The sequence below is a fragment of the Dendrobates tinctorius genome, unplaced genomic scaffold (assembly GCF_039654945.1).
Source record: "Dendrobates tinctorius isolate UK_male_01 unplaced genomic scaffold, ASM3965494v1 ptg000051l, whole genome shotgun sequence".
Lineage (NCBI taxonomy): Eukaryota > Metazoa > Chordata > Amphibia > Anura > Dendrobatidae > Dendrobates > Dendrobates tinctorius.
The window spans coordinates 99,120-121,200 of NW_027361719.1; the positions used below are offsets into that span (position 1 = coordinate 99,120).

At 50.0% G+C, this 22,081-nt stretch overlaps 1 protein-coding gene across 6 annotated transcripts in view; it reads right to left on the reverse strand.

The window, feature by feature from the left end:
- The window catches only part of LOC141091243 (histone deacetylase 7-like), a 247,764-nt gene that overhangs the window by 94,582 nt on the left and 131,101 nt on the right, over positions 1-22,081 (reverse strand). For 3 of the 6 annotated variants that reach the window (XM_073576669.1, XM_073576668.1, XM_073576665.1), the window contains one exon: positions 11,274-11,336. The exons of the other annotated variants lie outside the window; for them this stretch is intronic. Coding sequence is in view for 1 of the 3 variants with exons in the window: in XM_073576665.1 (XP_073432766.1) it covers positions 11,274-11,336 (63 nt within the window). In the remaining 2 variants the exon portion in view is untranslated. The remainder of the gene's footprint in view (positions 1-11,273; positions 11,337-22,081) is intronic. 6 annotated transcript variants of the gene reach the window in all.

Here is a 22,081-nt window from a genome sequence, read left to right on the forward strand (position 1 = left end):
ACACACCGCCTCCAGCAGGGCGAATTTATATGACACACGCGACCCTGGTTACACTGCCTCCAGTAGGGCGAATTTAAATAAAAATGTGCAGCCGGATACACCGCCTCTAGCAGGCGAATTTCAGAATTACACGTGAAACTGGATACACCGCCTCCAGCAGGGCGAATTTAAATAATAAGGGGAAACACCAGGGAAACAATTACAATGGTGGGCCCTGCGATAGGGAACGGGGACGTGGAGACCTCTCCTGCACTCCCCTGAGATAGTCTCTACACTCCTAACAGTCCCTAAACAGGCTCCGCACCTGTCGCCGAGCTGGAACCTAAGAACCCTAGCTCGCCCTGCACCTATCCCTCACTAATGAAATGGACGGTGCAGAATCTAATCCCACCACTGCACTGAAACACACAAAAGGAAAGTCACAAAACAGGGGTAACACCACTTAGCTTTGCTCTGTTGCTATTGCTCCAAGAAACAGAATCCATCACCAGAATTTAGCTTCCACCTGAAGCTACCACACAAGAGCTCCGCCTGAGCTGCAAGGAACTCCTCTCAGTTGTTCCTTCCTCCACCAGATTTGGTTGGAGTGAGCAATATCACCAACAGTGAATGAGAGCACATGACACACCTTTATAGTTAAGCCAGAGGAATCACACCTGTTAGTGATTCCCATGTAATAACGCTAACCACCACCGGGGGCAAACTAGAACAAAAGACACCAATGTGCAATGACCCTAATGGCCACCGGGGACTAAACCAAACTTAAGCACACAGCTTAAGGAAAAAAAAAAAAAGATTACATGTGCTTTTTATCTGTCATCATCCAACCTGGATCATGACACAGACTTCCTAGTGATTTACAGTACAATGTTAATCTATGGGGAATAAAAACCACTGTGTAAATGCTGCGGAAAAATCTGCGCGGAAACGCAGCGGTTTATTTTCCGCAGCATGTCAATTCTTTGTGCGGATTCCGCAGTGTTTTTACACCCATTTCATTATAGGAATCTGTAGGTGTAATAGCACAGGCGAAATCCGCGCGGATTTTGACCTGCGGATTCTGCCAAAAATGCAGATTCTGCGTGGAAAATTCTGAACAGCAATCCGCAAAGTGTGCACATACCCTTAGGCCAAATTCACATGCGCAGATTCAACATGGAAGGCGTCCATGTGCTGTCTATTGACGCCACAGACCAATTCTTTGGAAATACACGAGTCTGGTATGCGAGTCTATATTCCATCAGGGCACCATCCTATAAAAACATTATAGAACACATACAAGAAAAAGGGATGTGTGATTAGTGAATAGCAACCAACATGGAAAACGGTTCAGGTCCCGAATATCTAGAAAAGCAGGGCATCAGCCTCTCCAATAGTTGGTTTGGCCATACCATATTGTGGCAACTTTCCCCAAAAATAGAGTAATAATCTATGTATCTATGGTGCCTAAAGAGTCAAAAATGCAATCAGCTGTTAGTAATGTGCACCAGGCTTGCATGTAAGCGCCCCTTGGTCACAAAACATTAACACTACATTATCTTATAAAGCCGATTTAATATCTTGTGATTTTTTTATTTTTTTTTTGTTCTGATTATCACATACCATGTCTCATGTTATGTCTATGCTGTTTACTAAATATTTATTTTTCACCTTAGCACCCAGCAGGTGATACAGTCATGTTCATGTTTGCAGAGATGCATGAAACCAGTTTTCTTTGTTATTTTTTCCTACGTCGCACCTGCAGTTTCCGAAAATACCGTAAGTGCAGAAACAGGATAACCTTTCAGTGAGAATGAAAATTTGTCGTCTCATCTATTGTGAATATTTTAGAAGAAGGATCAGCATTGTCTTCATTCTCTTCTGTGACATTAACCTGCCCTGTAACCAGGGTTTACATTCTCGGAGACATCAGTCAGTCGTTTTACTGATCTAGTATTCACATCATTTAAAGGGAACCTGTCACCTGATACATGCTGCTAGAACTGCAGGTAGCATGAATCAGAGGCGCGCTGCACGACTGCAAACAGGTATATTTTGAATTAAATTTACTTTAAAGATCAGCCCCCATCCAGCTTCTCGTAGCGGCGATCTAGGTGATTCACAGGTCTCTCTCTATGGGATAGATCTGTTAATCACCTCTATCAGCGCTTGGAAAAGTTGGTAGCTTGTGGAGCCAGACCAGTCTAGTATCCATCTATGGTCCACGTACTGGATCTTTAAAGTATGTTTTATAAAAACATAGCTGGTTGCAATCGTGCAGCCAGAGACTAATTCATGCTGCTCCTGGTTTTAGCAGCATGAAACAGGTGACAGGTTCCCTTTAAAATTACAAAAGCAATGAACAAAATTATTATATATATATATATATATATATATATATATATATATATATATATATATATATATATATATAAAAATCGCAGCATGCCCAATCTGTATCTGATATTCAGATGTCACTCGGACGTGCAAATCAATGAGTTTGTGGAAAACATCGGACCGCACACATATGACATCAGAGTGCAGTGCAATTTTCACAGACTGACAGAATGGAAATGGAGAAAAAAAATTTTTTTATATCTACATTCAATAAAAAAAAAATCGGATCAAACTCTGATCAGAGCATTAGTATAAGTGACCTAACGCTCTCGAATGAGAGAAAATACGGTGGCATGACCCTAGACCAGGGTTCCCCAACTCCAGTCCTCAAGGCCCACCAACAGGTCATGTTTTCAGGATTTCTTTAGTATTGCCCAGGTGATAATTGCATCACCTGTACAATACAAGGGAAATCCTGAAAACATGACCTGTTTGAGGGCCTTGAGGACTGGAGTTGGGGAACCCTGCCCTAGACTAAGATGTCCTTATAGCCTAGTGCTGTTTCATGTAGCATATCCACTGCAGACGTCCCGCCCAGGAGGTGCCGCAGCGATATCCACAGTGGCATTTACTGCTGACAATGCAATTGCGTCACAAATGGTGAAATTCACATCTACAACCATGGCATAAATTGACATGCTGCAGATCTCAAAGATACCAGCTCTGGTGTATTTAACCCTGCAGATACATTTTCAGCATTTGCATGAAAAACGCTACATTTCCCACGTGCGAATACGCAGTGGAAAATTTTCGCTTTTTGCACGGTGGAAACCTATCCCAAGAACTCCAAGGGTTGTCTTTTTAAAGAGAGGCATTTTGGTTAATGATATATTGTTATGCTGCGTTATCGAGTCTTCGAGTTAGACTCCCACCAATCCCCTTGATAATGAAGCTCCAGTGCTAGTTTAGCGCTGTGCCTCCATGCACTGCAGCGCTTTCCTCGCCAAACGTGCAGAGAGCTGCACTTAATTGAGCGCAGCAATTTTACATTTCCCTTCCCAACAAGATGCTTTACTATGATGCAGCGCCTTAGTCCTGAAGATCATAAGGATCCCTAGGGATGCCCCCCCGCCTACCATAACATGTAGTAATAGTAACACACTGCCTAGTTAAATGCCTCCGGTCTGTATTACTGTGTATCTACATACTCTTGGTATTGGATTGATATCTCTGAACTCTGACCCAGCTTTGTTTGACAATTCTTCTGGATTAATGCTACTCGTCCTGCTCTGGGTTTGACCTCGGACAGCTTGACCATTGCTTACTGTAGCGTTTTTTTCCTCTTTTTTGGTGATCTCTTCTGACCCTGACAATGCTTCTTCGACCCATTCAAGCTGTACCCTGTCGTATCCTGGTCCACACCATAGGCTCTGTTTAGTTACTTTCTGCTTGCTTCACAACATAAAGACTACTCTGAAGATGCAGCAATGAGTTCCGATTCCTTTAAAGGTAGGGTAACGGGTAAAAACAGTGAGCTCCCTAGATTCTGCTGAACATCAATTCTGATTCCAGTGGCCTTTTTGAGAGGAAGGAACCTTTATAAAATGGCAACACACAACCATCCACGCTGTCTAATAACACTATTTCTTTAGTAAATCTTTGAATTTCCCAGAGTTTCTCCTTATGGACTGCCATCTTTCTTAGATTTGAAACCTACAAGGTAACTTGTCTAGAGCACTGCTTCCTGCCACATGGCATTGTTCCAACATTGACTTGATGATCACATGAAGATACCACTGCCAAAACACAAAATAATTGCTTTTGGTACACAATTTCCCAAATGCAGTAAAACAGTCTGAGAACACAATCGGTGAACTATTTATATCTCCTTTGGTTTCCAAATTATTTCATTTACATGACATCCTATAAATTCAAGCACTTGCCCAAACAAGCCCTTTGTGTTTTTTTTTTTTTTTTGTTTTTTTTAAGGCAACCTTTTGTTCATCACAAGAGACTGTATTTAGAAAATTGACCATGTTTCCAAGTGGAATCGACGCAGCTATTATAAGAGACTGCAGCTGCACAGAAGCTGGAATCAAAAGTAAACTCATTTATACCCATACAAAGATTATGTAAAGGACAGGTTCGAAAACTAAACGCAAAGCTGCACATCCAGTATGAAGAATGTCTCAAGTGGGGCACCACAGGGCTCTGTCCTGGGCCCTCTATTGTTCAACATCTTTATCAACGATTTAGATGAAGGAATTGAGGGTAAACTGATTAAATTTGCTGATGACACAAAGCTAGGAGGGATAGCTAATACTAGAGAAGAGAGAGAGAGAGGATTCAAAAACATATAAATAAACTGGAGCAGTGGGCAGCAACTAACAGAATGGCTTTTAACAGGGAAAAATGCAAAGTACTACATCTGGGCATTAAAAAATGAAAAAAAGCATATACAGAATGGGAGGAATAGGGCTAATCAACAGCACAGCACAGCACATGTGAAAAAAGACTTGGGTATACTAATAGATCACAGACTGAATATGAGTCAACAGTGTGATGCCGCAGCAAAAAAGGCAAATGCAATTCTAGGATGTATTAACAGAAGCATACAGTCTAGATCACGTGAAGTCATTATTTCCCTCTACTCCTCTTTGGTCAGACCTCACCTGGAATACTGTGTCCAGTTTTGGGCGCCACATTTTAAAAAAGACATCAACAAACTGGAGCAAGTTCAGAAAAGAGCGACCAGAATGGTGACCGGACTGCAAACCCTGTCTTATGAAGAAAGATTACATGTTTTGGGAATATTTAGCTTGCAAAAGAGAAGACCGAGAGGAGACTTAATGGCTGTCTACCAATATCTCAAGGGCTGTCACATTGATCATCTTTATTCTCATTTGCACAAGGAAAGACTATAAGCAATGGGATGAAACTGAATGCGAGGAGACACAGATTAGATATTAGAAAAAACTTTTTGTCAGTTAGAGTGATCAATGAGTGGAACAGGCTGCCTCGAGAGGTAGCGAGTCCTCCTTCAATGGAAGTCTTCAAACAGAGGCTGGACAGACATCTGTCTGGGATGATTTAGCGAATCCTGCTTTGAGCAGGGGGTTGGACTAGATGGCCCAGGAGGTCCGTTACAACTCTACGATTCTATGAAAGCAAGAATGGTCCAAACTTGGGTCTGGTGAAACGAAGTCGAATAGGTAAAGCTAATCCATATAAAAAAAAAGTCTCAACATCTGAAAGAAAGCACTGATTCGAGTTGGTACGGTAATTGGCTAAACTCGAGCAATCTAATAAGGCTCTCACTTCAGGGAAACTTAGAGCTTAAAGGGTCAGCTGTAGGCTGATAAAATAAACAAAGTCTAAAGACCTCATCTCACATAGCGAGATCGTTAGCGAGATCGCTAAAACGTCACAGATTTTGTGACGCAACAGCGACCTCGTTATGTGTGACTCATAGCGGCGACCGGCCTCTTCACTGGATATCGCTGATCGTGCTCGAATGTCCTGGGCCATTTTTTCATCGTTGGCGTCCCGCTGGCCAGAATGCATCGATGTGTTTGATGCCGACGAGCGACCTCGTTGGCGACGACGTGAGTCGCCAGAATAGCTGCTGGGTGACAAGGTCCCAACGACCGCCGAGGTCGTCATATGGATCGCCGTATCGTTGCTGCGTCGTTGAGTAGATCTGCCTGTTTGACAGCTTACTAGCGACCATTTAGCGACGTACCAGCGATCCTTACAGATCGTATTGTTGCCGGGATCGATGGTGCATCGCTTAGTGTAACGGTACACTTAGGCTGTGTTCACACACAGCGTTTTTTTCGCGGTTTTTCCCACGGATTTGCCAAAAAATCCACGGGAAAAACACGAAAAAGAAGCTTCCCATTCATTCCTATGCATTTAGCACTTTTTGTGCACACTGATGCGTTTACCGCGAAAAAAACGCATCGCGGTAAAAAACGCAGCATGCTCATTAATTTTGCGGATTTTTCCGCATTTCTGGCTAGTTCATTGTGTTTTGAAAACGTGTCGGAAAAAAACGCATCAAAAACCACAACGAAAACGCGCGGAGAACGCGAAGACAAAAAAGGCGCGGTTTCTGGGAAGGGAGTCAGGTTTTTGAACAGAAATTTTCTGCTACGTGTGCACTTAGTCTTACTCACCTTCGCTAAGTTCAGCTTCGCCTCTCCAACACTTCTCAGGTATTTGTCGATCAGCTGCAGCAGTGATCTCCCGTTTAAAGTGGATATAACCACTGCAGCCAATCTCTGAGCTCAAAGTCTTGAGCTGTTTACATCGGCACAGTCCATGAGCCCGGTGATTAGCAGCAACGGTCAATGGTGCTGTATGTGACGTCAATGCTGCATCAATCAACATAGACCTGGAGCCTTGGAAAGACAATGCTGGACACGGGTGAGGGTCAGTAATAAGCTCATTTTGTTATTTCGACAGTCCGCTGCCTATGGACTAGAAGAAATTATAAAAAGGACAACCCTTTTAAAGTATCCAGCAAGATAAAAGTTTTTAGCAGTTGCCAAAATGTAAAATAAAAAGTATTAATGTACTTTAATTCTAGTTGCAACGCTGTTGGCCCAAACTGAACTGGGAACCTCTACTTTCAGGTTTATTAAAGGGAATCTGTCACCTCTTTTTTCGAATATGAGCTGCCAGCACCGGCATCGGCATCAGGGGCTTATCTACAGCATTCTGTAATGCTGTAGATAAGCCCCTGATGTAACCTGAAAAATAAGAAAGAGTTAGATTTTACTGGCCGGGGGGCAGTCCGGTCTGATGGGTGTCGCAGTCCGCTCCAGCGCCTCCCATCTTCATACGATGCCGTCCTCTTCTTTCCTTCCTGTCGTGGCTCCTGCGCAGGCGCACTGCTCTGCCCTGTTGAGGGCAGAGCAGAGTCCTGCACTGCACAGGCGCCGGGAGAGGTCTGGCTCCTGCGCACTGCAGTATTCTGCTCTGCCCTCAACAGGGCAGAGCAGTGCGCCTGCGCAGGAGCCACAACAGGAAGGAAAGAAGAGGACGGCATCGTATGAAGATGGGAGGCGCCGGACCGCAACACCCATCAGACCGGACCGCCCCCCGGTCAGTAGAATCTTTTTTCTTATTTTTCAGGTTACATCAGGGGCTGATCTACAGCATTACAGAATGCTGTAGATAAGCCCCTGATCTCGGTGCCGACAGCTCATATTCGAAAAAAGGGGTGACAGATTCCCTTTAAAACAAAGAAGGCTGATCTATATTGCTCAGATAATTTGGTAATGGCCTAAAGCAGACAATCAGCCCCCTTCAATCAGGTCATTGACACAGAGACAAGAAGAAAACTCTTGATTGTTTTGGAACATCAAAGCTCCACCACACCTACATCTAAAGGGGTCTGCCATATTATCCCACTAAATGGACAGTTGCAGAATACGGTTAGGTAACCACCGGGCACACCGGTTGTAGGTACAGCTGTAAATATAATCTGTATAGTGCAAAAAGCAGAGGTGTTGAAATCACACATAGGACACATTTAACCGCGACTCAACCAGTTTTATGCCTGCAAGTAAAAAGGAGAAAATTCCTTTAAACTCCAAAGCAAAAGGAAGACTCGTCACAAGAGATTTCAGTAGCTACAAACAGATAGTGCTGATTTACCAGTATCCCATAGGATCTAATCAGCTTTTTCTATATAATATTGTAACGAAAACTGTCAAAAAAGTGCGAAGGGACCTTTTCATGTCTAAGTAGCGAGATGATTTCCATCAGCACAATGTATCTACTGTAAGTCAGTGCATTGTAAATATGGGTGTTATTACAAGACCATCATATGTTCTCAGCTGGAGCGACACAACTTCAGAAACTTCAGGTATGTGCCAAAATAAATTTCTCAAGACAGGAAGTTTGTGAATAAAAATAATTGTCCCAGAGGAGGAAGTGCCTAGAAACTGTAAGATTGTGTATATCAACAGTAATTGTTCTCCCTCCATTGTAGGAGAAATAGTGAAAATCTTAAGTATACACAACTAAAAATAAAATGCCGTCACTGCAGGGGAGCACTCCGGGCCCCGATTCTTTGGTTCTTTTCAATTTCTACTTTCCATAGCATTTGTAACCAAAACTGGAAACCATAAACACACGAAAAGTAAAAGGTTAGTTAGGGCTATTTTCACACGCAGCGGGTTGTTTCAGCACTTTTTTTCCCTCCAGCCAAAACCCGCTATATTGGCAGGAAAAACGCTGCATTCAAAGTGCAAGTTTTGTAGCGTTTTTGTTGCTTTTTGGGCGCAGATTCCATGTGCGATTGGTCTACAGTACATTCAATAAAATTAGATTTATTCATTAAAAAGCAAAAAAAAAGGGTGCAAATCACGCAGCGGGGCCAGTTTGCTGCATTTTCCGCACTTCTCACTGCTTTCTACGCTGAAAGAATTGACATGCTGCAGATTTAAAAAATAAAAAATGAGTGTGTGCATGAGATTTACAAGATCCCAGATTTTGCTGGTACTGTAAAATGTAGCTTTTTTTTCTGCAGAAGATGTAAAAACGCGTGTGAACGGAGCCAAGGGCGACTCTGGGCATGCAGCATAAAGAGAGCAAATGTTGCGCTGCATGTTGTTTGCTCCCACCACTATAATGCCCCATATAGCGGCATCACTGTCACCCCCTTGTAACATTTCAAGGGGAAAATGTAGGGCTCCTGTGTTCTGGTGCCTTTGAGGATATGTGTAGCATAACTTTATAAAACCAGAAAGAAAGCCGCAATGCATGCTCTTCCTTCCCCCCCAGCAGAGTAATGAGTGACCAAGTAATACTGAAGGTGTCTCTATTTATAAAACAGCTCTTCTCACTTAAAATGCCGCTTATGACGACTAACAGGCCCGACCAGTCTGCCCGTTTTTCGCTTCCTTGTGGCTCCTGCTCAGAATAAACTCTTTGCACCCCTTGCATGTTTACATTTTTTTTCCATTTGCACTCCAAGCATCTGCTACTTTTCTTTCAATCATGTAATACTTTTCACATCACACTCCCACCTCCTTTTCTATCATTTTCAGAGAATTCAACTTATTTTATGTTTGCAAGTTTTTTTTTTTGTTTTTTTAATACTGTGCAAATGTTTTCACAACCGCTTTTTTTTTTTTCCTCTGATCACGGTGACGCCAAACCTTCCGCTCACAAGAGAAAGGTAATGTCATGTAAAAAGACCCCAATTTTCTGGCAGCGCAGGGCCCAGACATCTGCTTCTTCTCACATGTGAGGCTTCCTAAGAATTCAGGCGCATAGCAGCAGCAGCTTTGCTTGCTTTGTTTTCAGCGATAACATTGGACCCAGGCCTTCGCGAAAAAATAAAACGTGCAATGCTGAAAAGGTTTGTGAGGATCAGACATTATTCATTGGGGGTTATTGGGGCTGTCATACAGCTGGTAAGCTTGCCTGGGCCATCCACACTTATCTGCCAAAAATAAACACGTAACAAGTCTCTAAAGAAGAATATCGACAATCCAATCAGCAACGATAATAGTAAAAGTGTTACATTACAGGAAAGTAGTGCCAATTCTGCAACAACTCAAAAGACCCCCTTTATGGCGTTGTAGAGGGGACAGGGATTGGATTTTATCATTCATTATCATCAATACGATTTTTCCAGTTTCTCAGATAAATCGTTTAAATCCTTGGCATAGACGATCGGGAGGTCACATCTTGGCCGTAGAAATAATACCACCGAGATAATCGGCTGACCCCCCTCCCTGGGGAAGAAAGCGGCGACAAAAAAAAAAATCCACCTTATTTGGTCCTTGTTTCCACCAATGGGCGATGTGTCGTCACTTTTTTAGTCTGGGGCTGCACGTTGGCTTTGGTCACAACGCAGGTCACGCACCCAATGGCGGTACATGGGATCGCGTTGCGACCGCCAGGGTCACGTGACTGCGGTACGAAAGACGCAAAGAGTCAGAACCAGGTGAATTTTTTGGCAACATGCTCCTCGTCTCCCTCCCCATTACCCTGTGGACTGCAGGGTCCTCCGCCTTCTGCACCGCTCGGTCACTGATAGTTTGTACATTGTAATGTTTATTTATTGTATTTATTTAATAAAAAATAATAACTCCATTCACCTCCATTACACTGTGACCTTTGACCATGCGACCTCTGCTGCGGCCAAAGTCGCCATCTATCCCATTCATATGTTGGCAGGATCCAGAAACACTTATCTATGTCTAAGACGGGCATTATTATATTGGCGCAAGATCCAATTTGCCCACTGTCAGTGGGCACCCCCAGACCCTGCACCCTTCTGGAGGAAATACCGAAACGTCATCTTGGCTCTTCTGATCATATATTACGTTTTTTATAGGAAAATGGCGCTGTAGGTAACCAACAGTACGAGTATGCCGCTGCCCCCGTCTACAATGTGGACGGCCAGCTCTGCGCTTTTCAGATCCTGAAGTTTATGGTATTTAATAGCCAAAGTAAAATATTTTGCTTCTGCATGTTTCCATATTGTATCCTAATAATGAGTGTTGTTGCGGTTTATGGTGTCGCTCATGTTTATGGTACCACTGAGTAGGGACGCGCCTTCATTACCTCGTTACCATGTAATAAAAAGTTTGTAACTATCAAATGGTAACAAGTAATGTATGTAAGGGTGGGATCTGGGCCCCAGAAGCGGCTTGGTGAGGGTCAAGGTGAGCTGTCATTTCTGGGGGCTCAGCTCACAGGACCCAGTTATTGGGAAACCTCTGCAGCAGGAAGACCAAGATTACAGAGGTCAGGGGCCATCCTGCTCCAGCTGTGGGGTCACCCGATGGCACAGGGCAGCGTTACATGGGGGGCTCAGGTCTCCCCGAGGTCCAGGAGCATTAAGGCATGGAGAGTGAAGTGCTGAGACTTGTAGTCCTCCTGCAGCTAAACTTCCCTACATAAAAGCCATGGAATGAAGTGGCGCGTCCTACCTGCTCCGCCGGCCCCGCTCTTGTGCCCGAACCTCAGGCCCGGCTCGCCCCTCCTGATGCCATCTGTGGAAGAAGCAGAATCAGCCTCGTAAATGGTGTTTAACATTTGATGTAATCCAGGCATGGAGGCGAGGGGCTGAAGGGCTGGCGGTCCCGGTCCTCACTGCTGCACGGCGCCCCTCTCACACACGGCCTGGAGGGCGGCAGGCAGCGCCATACACAGGGCGCTAGAAGAAGGCAAGCCAAGCCTCAGTCCGTGCCAGGGGGTGAGCACACACGGGCGCGGAGAGTCTGCCGGCGACGGCCGCTGCAATCCTCCGACAAGGTGCCCGCCGCTTCACCTGCTCTGCCTGGCTGTGCATGCAGGCGGCTCTGGGTGTGCACACAGCATGGCTACACACTGCCCCGAGCTCAGACTGACAGAAATAGACGGCAGGAGGAGGAGCCCGGCCAAAAATAGCGCTCATATCAGCAGCCAGCGCCGGCACACACACAAAGGGAGCAGCATTGTCTGCGGGCCCAATCAGGACGGGCCGGCACCGCTACCACCCTCCCCGGGTCCAATCAGGACGGGCCGGCACCGCTACCACCCTCCCCGGGCACTACAGGACGGGCCGGCACCGCCACCACCCTCCCCGGGCACTACAGGACGGGCCGGCACCGCCACCACCCTCCCCGGGCACTACAGGACGGGCCGGCACCGCCACCACCCTCCCCGGGCACTACAGGACGGGCCGGCACCGCTACCACCCTCCCCGGGCACTACAGGACGGGCCGGCACCGCTACCACCCTCCCCGGGCACTACAGGACGGGCCGGCACCACTACCACCCACCCCGGGCACTACAGGACGGGCTGGCACCGCTACCACCCTCCCCGGGCACTACAGGACGGGCCGGCACCGTTACCACCCTCCCCGGGCACTACATGACGGGCTGGCACCGCTACCACCCGCCCCGGGTCCAATCAGGATGGGCCGGCACCACTACCACCCGCCCCGGCACTACAGGACGGGCCGGCACCGCTACCACCCTCCCCGGGCACTACAGGACGGGCCGGCACAGCTACCACCCTCCCCGGGCACTACAGGACGGGCCGGCACCGCCACCACCCTCCCCGGGCACTACAGGACGGGCTGGCACCGCTACCACCCGCCCCGGGTCCAATCAGGATGGGCCGGCACCGCTACCACCCGCCCCGGCACTACAGGACGGGCCGGCACCACTACCACCCGCCCCGGGCACTACAGGACGGGCCGGCACCGCCACCACCCTCCCCGGGCACTACATGACGGGCTGGCACCGCTACCACCCGCCCCGGGTCCAATCAGGATGGGCCGGCACCACTACCACCCGCCCCGGCACTACAGGACGGGCCGGCACCACTACCACCCGCCCCGGGCACTACAGGACGGGCCGGCACCGCTACCACCCTCCCCGGGCACTACAGGACGGGCCGACACCGCCACCACCCTCCCCGGGCACTACAGGACGGGCCGGCACCGTTACCACCCTCCCCGGGCACTACATGACGGGCTGGCACCGCTACCACCCGCCCCGGGTCCAATCAGGATGGGCCGGCACCGCTACCACCCGCCCCGGCACTACAGGACGGGCCGGCACCGCTACCACCCTCCCCGGGCACTACAGGACAGGCCGGCACCGCCACCACCCTCCCCGGGCACTACAGGACGGGCCGCACCGTTACCACCCTCCCCGGGCACTACATGACGGGCTGGCACCGCTACCACCCGCCCCGGGTCCAATCAGGATGGGCCGGCACCGCTACCACCCGCCACGGCACTACAGGACGGGCCGGCACCGCTACCACCCGCCCCGGGCACTACAGGACGGGCCGGCACCGCTACCACCCTCCCCGGGCACTACAGGACGGGCCGGCACCGCTACCACCCTCCCCGGGCACTACAGGACGGGCCGGCACCGTTACCACCCTCCCCGGGCACTACAGGACGGGCCGGCACCGCTACCACCCGCCCCGGGTCCAATCAGGATGGGCCGGCACCGCTACCACCCGCCCCAGCACTACAGGACGGGCCGGCACCGCCACCACCCTCCCCGGGCACTACAGGACGGGCCGGCACCGTTACCACCTTCCCCGGGCACTACATGACGGGCTGGCACCGCTACCACCTGCCCCAGGTCCAATCAGGACGGGCCGGCACCGTTACCACCCTCCCCGGGCACTACATGACGGGCTGGCACCGCTACCACCCGCCCCAGCACTACAGGACGGGCCGGCACCGCCACCACCCTCCCCGGGCACTACAGGACGGGCCGGCACCGCTACCACCCTCCCCGGGCACTACAGGACGGGCCGGCACCGCTACCACCCTCCCCGGGCACTACAGGACGGGCCGGCACCGCTCCCACCTTCCCCGGGCACTACAGGACAGGCCGGCACCACCACCACCCTCCCCGGGCACTACAGGACGGGCCAGCACTGTTACCACCCTCCCCGGGCACTACATGACGGGCTGGCACCGCTACCACCCGCCCCGGGTCCAATCAGGATGGGCCGGCACCACTACCACCCGCCCCGGCACTACAGGACGGGCCGGCACCACTACCACCCGCCCCGGGCACTACAGGACGGGCCGGCACCGCTACCACCCTCCCCGGGCACTACAGGACGGGCCGGCACCGCCACCACCCTCCCCGGGCACTACAGGACGGGCCAGCACCGTTACCACCCTCCCCGGGCACTACATGACGGGCTGGCACCGCTACCACCCGCCCCGGGTCCAATCAGGATGGGCCGGCACCGCTACCACCCGCCCCGGCACTACAGGACGGGCCGGCACCACTACCACCCGCCCCGGGCACTACAGGACGGGCCGGCACCGCCACCACCCTCCCCGGGCACTACAGGACGGGCCGGCACCGTTACCACCCTCCCCGGGCACTACATGACGGGCTGGCACCGCTACCACCCGCCCCGGGTCCAATCAGGACGGGCCGGCACCACTACCACCCGCCCCGGGCACTACAGGACGGGCCGGCACCGCTACCACCCTCCCCGGGCACTACAGGACGGGCCAGCACCGTTACCACCCTCCCCGGGCACTACATGACGGGCTGGCACCGCTACCACCCGCCCCGGGTCCAATCAGGATGGGCCGGCACCGCTACCACCCGCCCCGGCACTACAGGACGGGCCGGCACCACTACCACCCGCCCCGGGCACTACAGGACGGGCCGGCACCGCCACCACCCTCCCCGGGCACTACAGGACGGGCCGGCACCGTTACCACCCTCCCCGGGCACTACATGACGGGCTGGCACCGCTACCACCCGCCCCGGGTCCAATCAGGACGGGCCGGCACCACTACCACCCGCCCCGGGCACTACAGGACGGGCCGGCACCGCTACCACCCTCCCCGGGCACTACAGGACGGGCAGACACCGCCACCACCCTCCCCGGGCACTACAGGACGGGCCGGCACCGTTACCACCCTCCCCGGGCACTACATGACGGGCTGGCACCGCTACCACCCGCCCCGGGTCCAATCAGGATGGGCCGGCACCGCTACCACCCGCCCCGGCACTACAGGACGGGCCGGCACCGCTACCACCCTCCCCGGGCACTACAGGACAGGCCGGCACCGCCACCACCCTCCCCGGGCACTACAGGACGGGCCGGCACCGTTACCACCCTCCCCGGGCACTACATGACGGGCTGGCACCGCTACCACCCGCCCCGGGTCCAATCAGGATGGGCCGGCACCGCTACCACCCGCCACGGCACTACAGGACGGGCCGGCACCACTACCACCCGCCCCGGGCACTACAGGACGGGCCGGCACCGTTACCACCCTCCCCGGGCACTACAGGACGGGCCGGCACCGTTACCACCCTCCCCGGGCACTACAGGACGGGCCGGCACCGTTACCACCCTCCCCGGGCACTACAGGACGGGCCGGCACCGTTACCACCCTCCCCGGGCACTACAGGACGGGCCGGCACCACTACCACCCGCCCCGGGCACTACAGGACGGGCCGGCACCGTTACCACCCTCCCTGGGCACTACAGGACGGGCCGGCACCACTACCACCCGCCCAGGGCACTACAGGACGGGCCTGCACCGCTACCACCCTCCCCGGGCACTACAGGACGGGCCGGCACCACTACCACCCGCCCCGGGCACTACAGGACGGGCCTGCACCGCTACCACCCTCCCCGGGCACTACAGGACGGGCCGGCACCGCTACCACCCTCCCCGGGCACTACAGGACGGGCCGGCACCGTTACCACCCTCCCCGGGCACTACAGGACAGGCCTGCACCGCTACCACCCGCCACGGCACTACAGGACAGGCAGGCACCGCTACCACCCGCCCCGGGCACTACAGGACGGGCCGGCACCGCTACCACCCACCCCGGGCACTACAAGATGGGCCGGCACCGCTACCACCCTCCCCGGGCACAGGAAGGTGCAGGCACAGCATGCTTCCTCCCTTACCTACCTGCAGCGTTACTGGCCACACAGGGAGAGCGGTGTGCTGTGGGCAACGTAAACCTTAGCCCTGTGCAGGAACAAGTGCCTGACGCATGGAGGGAAAGGTTGCAGCATGACAGGGGTTACTTCTGCCCGAAGTTTACCTGACATATTTGGCCCAGTTCCCGCAAGGGACATAAGCGCTGCGCTTTGCTTTTTTTGCAAAAAAATGAATGTGAGTTCACGAAAACTCATGGCCACTTTAAAAACGCCGAGAAACTGTAGGATTTTTCCTCACATATTGTGACCCTTTAGGGTCTGTGCACACGTTGCGGATCCGCAGCAGTTCCGCAGGCATTGTACAGTACAATGCAAAGCAATGGGATTTCAAAACCGCTGTGCACATGCGGATTTTTCAGTGCGGATTTGCGGCGGTTTTTAATCCGCAACACGTCAATTCTTTCTGCGGATTCCGCAGCGGTTTGACACCTGTTCCATTGTCCAGGTGACAAACCACAGGGGAAAACTGCAGGTAAACCACAGGTCACTTTACCTGCAAATCCACGCGGAAAAATCCACAGTGTAATCCGCACTGTGTGCACTCACCCTTAGGCCATGTTCACACTTTGTATAAACAGTGCATTTTTTTTTCCTCTACCTTTTTTTGTGAGCAGTAGATATGCATTTAATCATCCAAGCAAAGTGGATGCGAGTTCACAAAAACTCATGTCCATGATGCATTTAAAGGGGGTAGTGCACTGTATATGTTTGGCCCCCATAAAATAATAGTCTGTGCTCCCCTCCTGTGCTGGCGGCATTCCTGCGGTGTCGGCACTCCATCTCCCGGGGCTCCCGTGCTGTTATTGTGACACGTGAGCTCTGGCGTCTCTGTTCCCACCTTCGGACAAATCGAACAGGAAGAGGAAGTCCGGGCTGCGGCTGCTCAACCACGTCCTCTTCCTGCTCAATTCGACAGGATAAAAAAGTTAAAAAATGATGCTTCAAATCTTCACCAAAAATGTATTAAATAAAGAAGAGAAAGCATCAAAAATGCCCAGTAAAAACACAATAATTAGAGAAAAACATACAGGTAAAACGTAATATTTACACTACATGTGAACATGGCCTTTGACTTTTGTGGGCAGCCTCAAAAAGAGCATGTAAATTTGCAGTTGCGTTTTTACGCGAGTTTCTGCTCTTATAAATGCATAAAAAATTGTCAAATCTGCATCAAAAAGGGAAAATGCTTTTAAAGAAAAGCAATACACAGAGCAACGGTTGTATATTTTCAGTGAAAAACGTGCGAAAACAAAAGCTGAGCAGTGATTCTGCGTGTGGGAAGCTGGCTCCTGTCTGCAGACCATTGGGAGACCCAGTCATATTTGGGAAGCTCTGCTGACAGTCTGATTTCTGCTTAGGTTATCTATAAAGGGTGCACAACCAGAAGGGCAGACATAGGGTATGTGCACGCAACGTCTTTAAGACGCTGCCAGAATCCGCAAGTTTTCCAAGGTGATAACGCCGGCAGTCATTTTCCAGAAGTATCTTCGCTGGCGTCTTCTGTTGTTCTTGAAGCAGTTCTGGCGCTGCCATCTTGCCTCTATACTTTCAAGTCTATAGAGTGGGGGGCTTCCAAACTAAGTCGCCCAAACAATGGGCATGTCCTTTCTTTTACACACTTCAAGGTATCTGAATCCTGAAGCGGAAAAAAGAAGTGACATAAGCTGGAGCATGTGCACGGCAATGGCCTTTCTTATATTGTTGTGTATTAAGCTCATTTTTTGACGTGCTTTTTCAGGTGGTTTCCAAGCCGAGTCCTCCTGATAAAGATGTCGGGGGCACATTAGTTCACAAATCAATCGTGAATGACAAGTAACTCAGAAAGCTTAATTGTATGGCCAGCCATATTCTGGCTATGGCAGAAAAGGGTCAACATAATCTAGCTGCATTGGGGAATGGGCCGATAGCAAGTGTACCATTGTAGGGGAGTTAAGGTTTGGAAATGAAGAGTGAAAGGGGTTAATCTGGGCAGAGTGCAGCATGGCAGGGGTTAATTGGTTCTTATTGTAGCTTTGGAGGGGATTACCGGTTTTAGAACTTATAGTAGAAGGGGTTAACGGGTGTAAAGTAGAAGGGTTTATTTGGTTCTGGGGATTACCCGGTTCCCATTACAGTGTGGACAGGGTTGACTGCTTCAGTGTGCAGCCTGTAAGGATTAAGCCATTTCGGAGTTCAGTGTGGAAGGAGTTAACTGGTCCTGCCAACAGTGTACCAGGGACAGTTTGTAGCGTGCACAGCCTGGAAGGGCTTAGGGGCTCTTACGGGCTTCTTCTGGCTGCGCCAAGTTTGCAGACCATCTCCCTTTGTGAGTTTTATTGCTGCATTCCACTTTTTTTCCCGATATTGAACAAAAGCCACATAAATAACACAACCTTTGTTTTCTCTTTATCATGGAGATGATAACTTCCTCCTATAAAAATACTGTCTGCAGCAGGAGCGGAGACAGAAGGGGCGCCTGGGCAAGAGGAACCTATGGGCCCTCTCCAGTCCGATGGCTCCTCATAATGCACAGTTCCACCTGCTTCAGAGATGGATCCGCGCCCCCTTTACCCCTAGGACCCTTGTGCTGCTGCATTGGATGCCCCAATGGTTTGTCTGGCCTGCAGCCTGTCCTATCCAATTTCTGGAATATGGCGCTTTAGATTTTCAAAAACATTAAGTCATTTTAGACTCTGCATATTTTTTCTAGGTCAAGAACGTAGGGTCTTACAGTTCCAGCAAAGTGGATGGGATTTATAGAAATCTTGTGCCCACTGTGCTGCTTTTCAACACAGCATAGACTTGTATTAGATGTGGAAAATCCACAGGTAAAAAACACACAGGTATTATTAGTGCGTTTCTGCTTCGGAAGCACATTCACAACGCATGTAATCAGCATAGTATACCAATAACGTTTTGTCAAAGCTAAATACCAGGAAGTATCAAGAACAAAGCAGCTTTATTTACAGCACAACACACCAAAAAGAGGCAAAAAACACAACGTCAATCACATTATAGAAACGCATGTTAAAAAAATTCACAAAAAAATGCAATGAAAAACTGCAAGTAACTTATTTTACATAATAGATGCAAATATGGTGCAGAAATTCTGCTGGGTCAAAAACGCACCAACTTTTGGCGTGTTTTGTCACCAGTTTTTTGCCACCTAATCTGAGGGGAGCATAATAACCAGAGACCAGCGATGTGTCATTTATGAGGCTGATGTCTCTGAGGCTGCGCAGAGTCCCCGGCTGACCGGAGGTGAACTTGACAGCGTGGGAAAAAATTCAGAAACTTTCCCATGCTTATTAGTTCATCTCCGGTCAGCCGGGACGCCTGCGCAGATATGATTTCATTCATTCTGCAGTGGTTTACAGCAGGGCTGGTACCATTAGCACCGGTCCCTGTTGTAAACTAGTTAACCCCTTGTGATGGATTGCAGCGGGGGACCTGACTGAATGGCGTATAGCCAAATAAACCATTAAATGGCACAAGGAATGTGAAGTACAAAGTATAAATATTTGTACTGAAATTCGTATTACATACAATAACATATAGTAGCCTCAAAATATCGCTGGCAGCTTGGGACAAAAACACTTCCGTATTCACTACATAAAACTTTAAACCAGTGCATAAATGGCATAAATTGCCCATTCAATCAAGAAATGATACCGCTAAGAAATCCATATAATATACAGTGCCCCAATGGCAATTTATATCCTAAGCATAGTGCCTGGATCTCTACACTGCGGAGAAGGTCTTATCCATGTGGTGGGCAATAAACCATAGAAGCGCTACTGAAATATAAATGAACAATACCTGAATGTATGTCCAAGCTGTCACCGTGACCTACCCCGTCGCGCGTTTCGCCTGTTCTTCAGGGGGCGATTTTTTTGATATTTTGAGGCTACTATATGTTATTGTATGTAATACAAATTTCAGTAAAAATACTTTGTACTTCGCATTCCTTGTGCCATTTAATGGTTTATTTGGCATTCAGTGTTAATTAGTCATTACAGAATGTACCCATAGTTGGTCTTGGGTTTTAAGGACTAATATGTATATATGAATGGCGTAGAGGTATGGCTATTCTTGGTTTTTTATTTCAGGAGAACAAGGGATTCTGTTGGATTAGCAGAATAATAAATTTGGTCAAAAACTTTGTGTGATTATTTCATTAAAAGAATTTTTAATTAATGTCTGTGTCTTTTTTAACCCTTTACTACTATAGGATTAATAATGGAGAGGTGTCTTATTGACACCTCTCCATTATTAACCCGGCTTAATGTCACCTTTCAATAGCAAACCCATGAGCCACCGCTAAAGTCAATGGGAATAAAGAGGCTAAGTGCCAGAAAAGGCGCATCTTATAGATGCGCCTTTTCTGGGGTGGCTAGGGGCAGACTTCTTTAGCCGGGGAGAGGCAAAAACAATGGTCCCTCTCTAGGCTATTAATATCTGCCCTCCCTCTCTGGCGGAGAAATTACCGAAGGAGCCCGCGCAATTTTTCTCAACGAATTTACCGTATTTTTCGGACCATAAGACGCACTTTTTTCCCCAAAAATTTTGGGGGAAAGTGGGGGGTGCGTCTTATGGTCGCAATGCACGGTACCTGGTGCGCTGGTGGCAGCGGGCGAGGCTCTGCGGTGCGGTGGTGGCAGCGGGCGGCGCTCTGCGGTGCGGTGGTGGCAGCGGGCTGTGCTCCGATGCAGGGGCGGCGGCTCTGCCGGCGTTTCTGCGCAGCCCGGAGGCCCCCCGCGCACCCCTTGCTGGGCGCCGCCATGTTGCGGCGGCCTCCGGGAGCATGGACGCCGGCAAGATGGGCGCCGGGATGGCGCATGCGCGGCTTCAGATCTCGTGCCGAGATCTCGGGGGACGAGATCTCGTTGCCGAGATTTGAATCTCGCCCCCCGAGATCTCGGCACGAGATCTGAAGCCGCGCATGCGCCAGACCAGCGGCCATCTTGCCGGCGTCCATGCTCCCGGAGGCCACCGCAACATGGCGGCGCCCAGCAAGGGGTGCGCGGGGGGCCTCCGGGCTGCAAAGAAATGCCGGCGGAGCCGCCGCCCCTGCACCAGTGCACAGCCCGCTGCCACCACCGCACCGCAGAGCCCACCTGTCCCTGCCACAGCTGCCCCTGCCCCAACACAGCTGCCCCTGCCACAGCTGCCCCTGCACAGCCCACCCACCCCAGCCCCAGTGCAGCTGCCCCAGCACAGAGCCGCCACCACCGCACGAGCCTGGACCACTGAATGACCCCTGTGACTACTTCTCCACCTGTGCAGGATCCCTTCCCAGGTAAGCTGAATTCGGACTGTAAGACGGACCCCCATTTGACACATTATTATTTTTTTCCCTATTTTCCTTCTGAAAATAGGGGTGCGTCTTATGGTCCGGTGCGTCTTATAGTCCGAAAAATACGGTACCCGTTAATTTAACATCTACATGTCTAAAATCTTACACACAAACCCTAATCTAATTATTAGTCAAAGACATATAAAAAAACGAAATGAAATGGTTTACTGTATGTAAATCATGTGTCATTTCATGTCGGGTTTTGTAATGATTTGACAGAAGCCGGGAATTGATTTAGCGGCTATTATGCTAAGTAGAACTCTATGAAATATAAATATATATATATGTGTGTGTGTCTCAATGACATGCATATATATATATATGCATTCTATGTGTCTATATCTATTCTTTCGTTTGTGTTTTAACCTGTCATTGGGCTCCATTATATGTCCATTTTGCAAGCTATCGAGAAAATCTCGGCATACGGATGCAATACGGATGCTTACATGCGCAAAAATTGCATCCTAGCCTTGCCAAAATACCGTAAAATACGGGCCATATTTTTATACGTTGTGTCTGACTCCAGCCTAATAATCGTCTAATGACCTCTGACAAAGATTGTTTTTGAAAAAAAGGGTGTAAGGATCTATGACCCATGAGTTTTCTGAGACATTCTTGTTAGTTGTCGCCTTGAATTATGCGTAGTCAACATTCCCTGGTTAATCATACACCACCTGGTAGTGTGTAGTACAACGCTCGGTCCCGGCTGACTCACGGGTGTCTACAATACGAAAGCCCATATTTTTAGCCACATTCGTAATCCTGTCGCAGGGTGCGCATAGTGTCTGGTAGGTCCCATAAGACATGTCTTAGATGTGTCATCTATTCCCACTTATATTTGGCAAAGATATGAAACAAACAGATTCCTTTAATATTACCAGCACACTTTTCCACTTTCTTCACATATTCACTCATACTGAAACAATTTTGATGTGTAAAATAAGACTCCTGCAATGTAT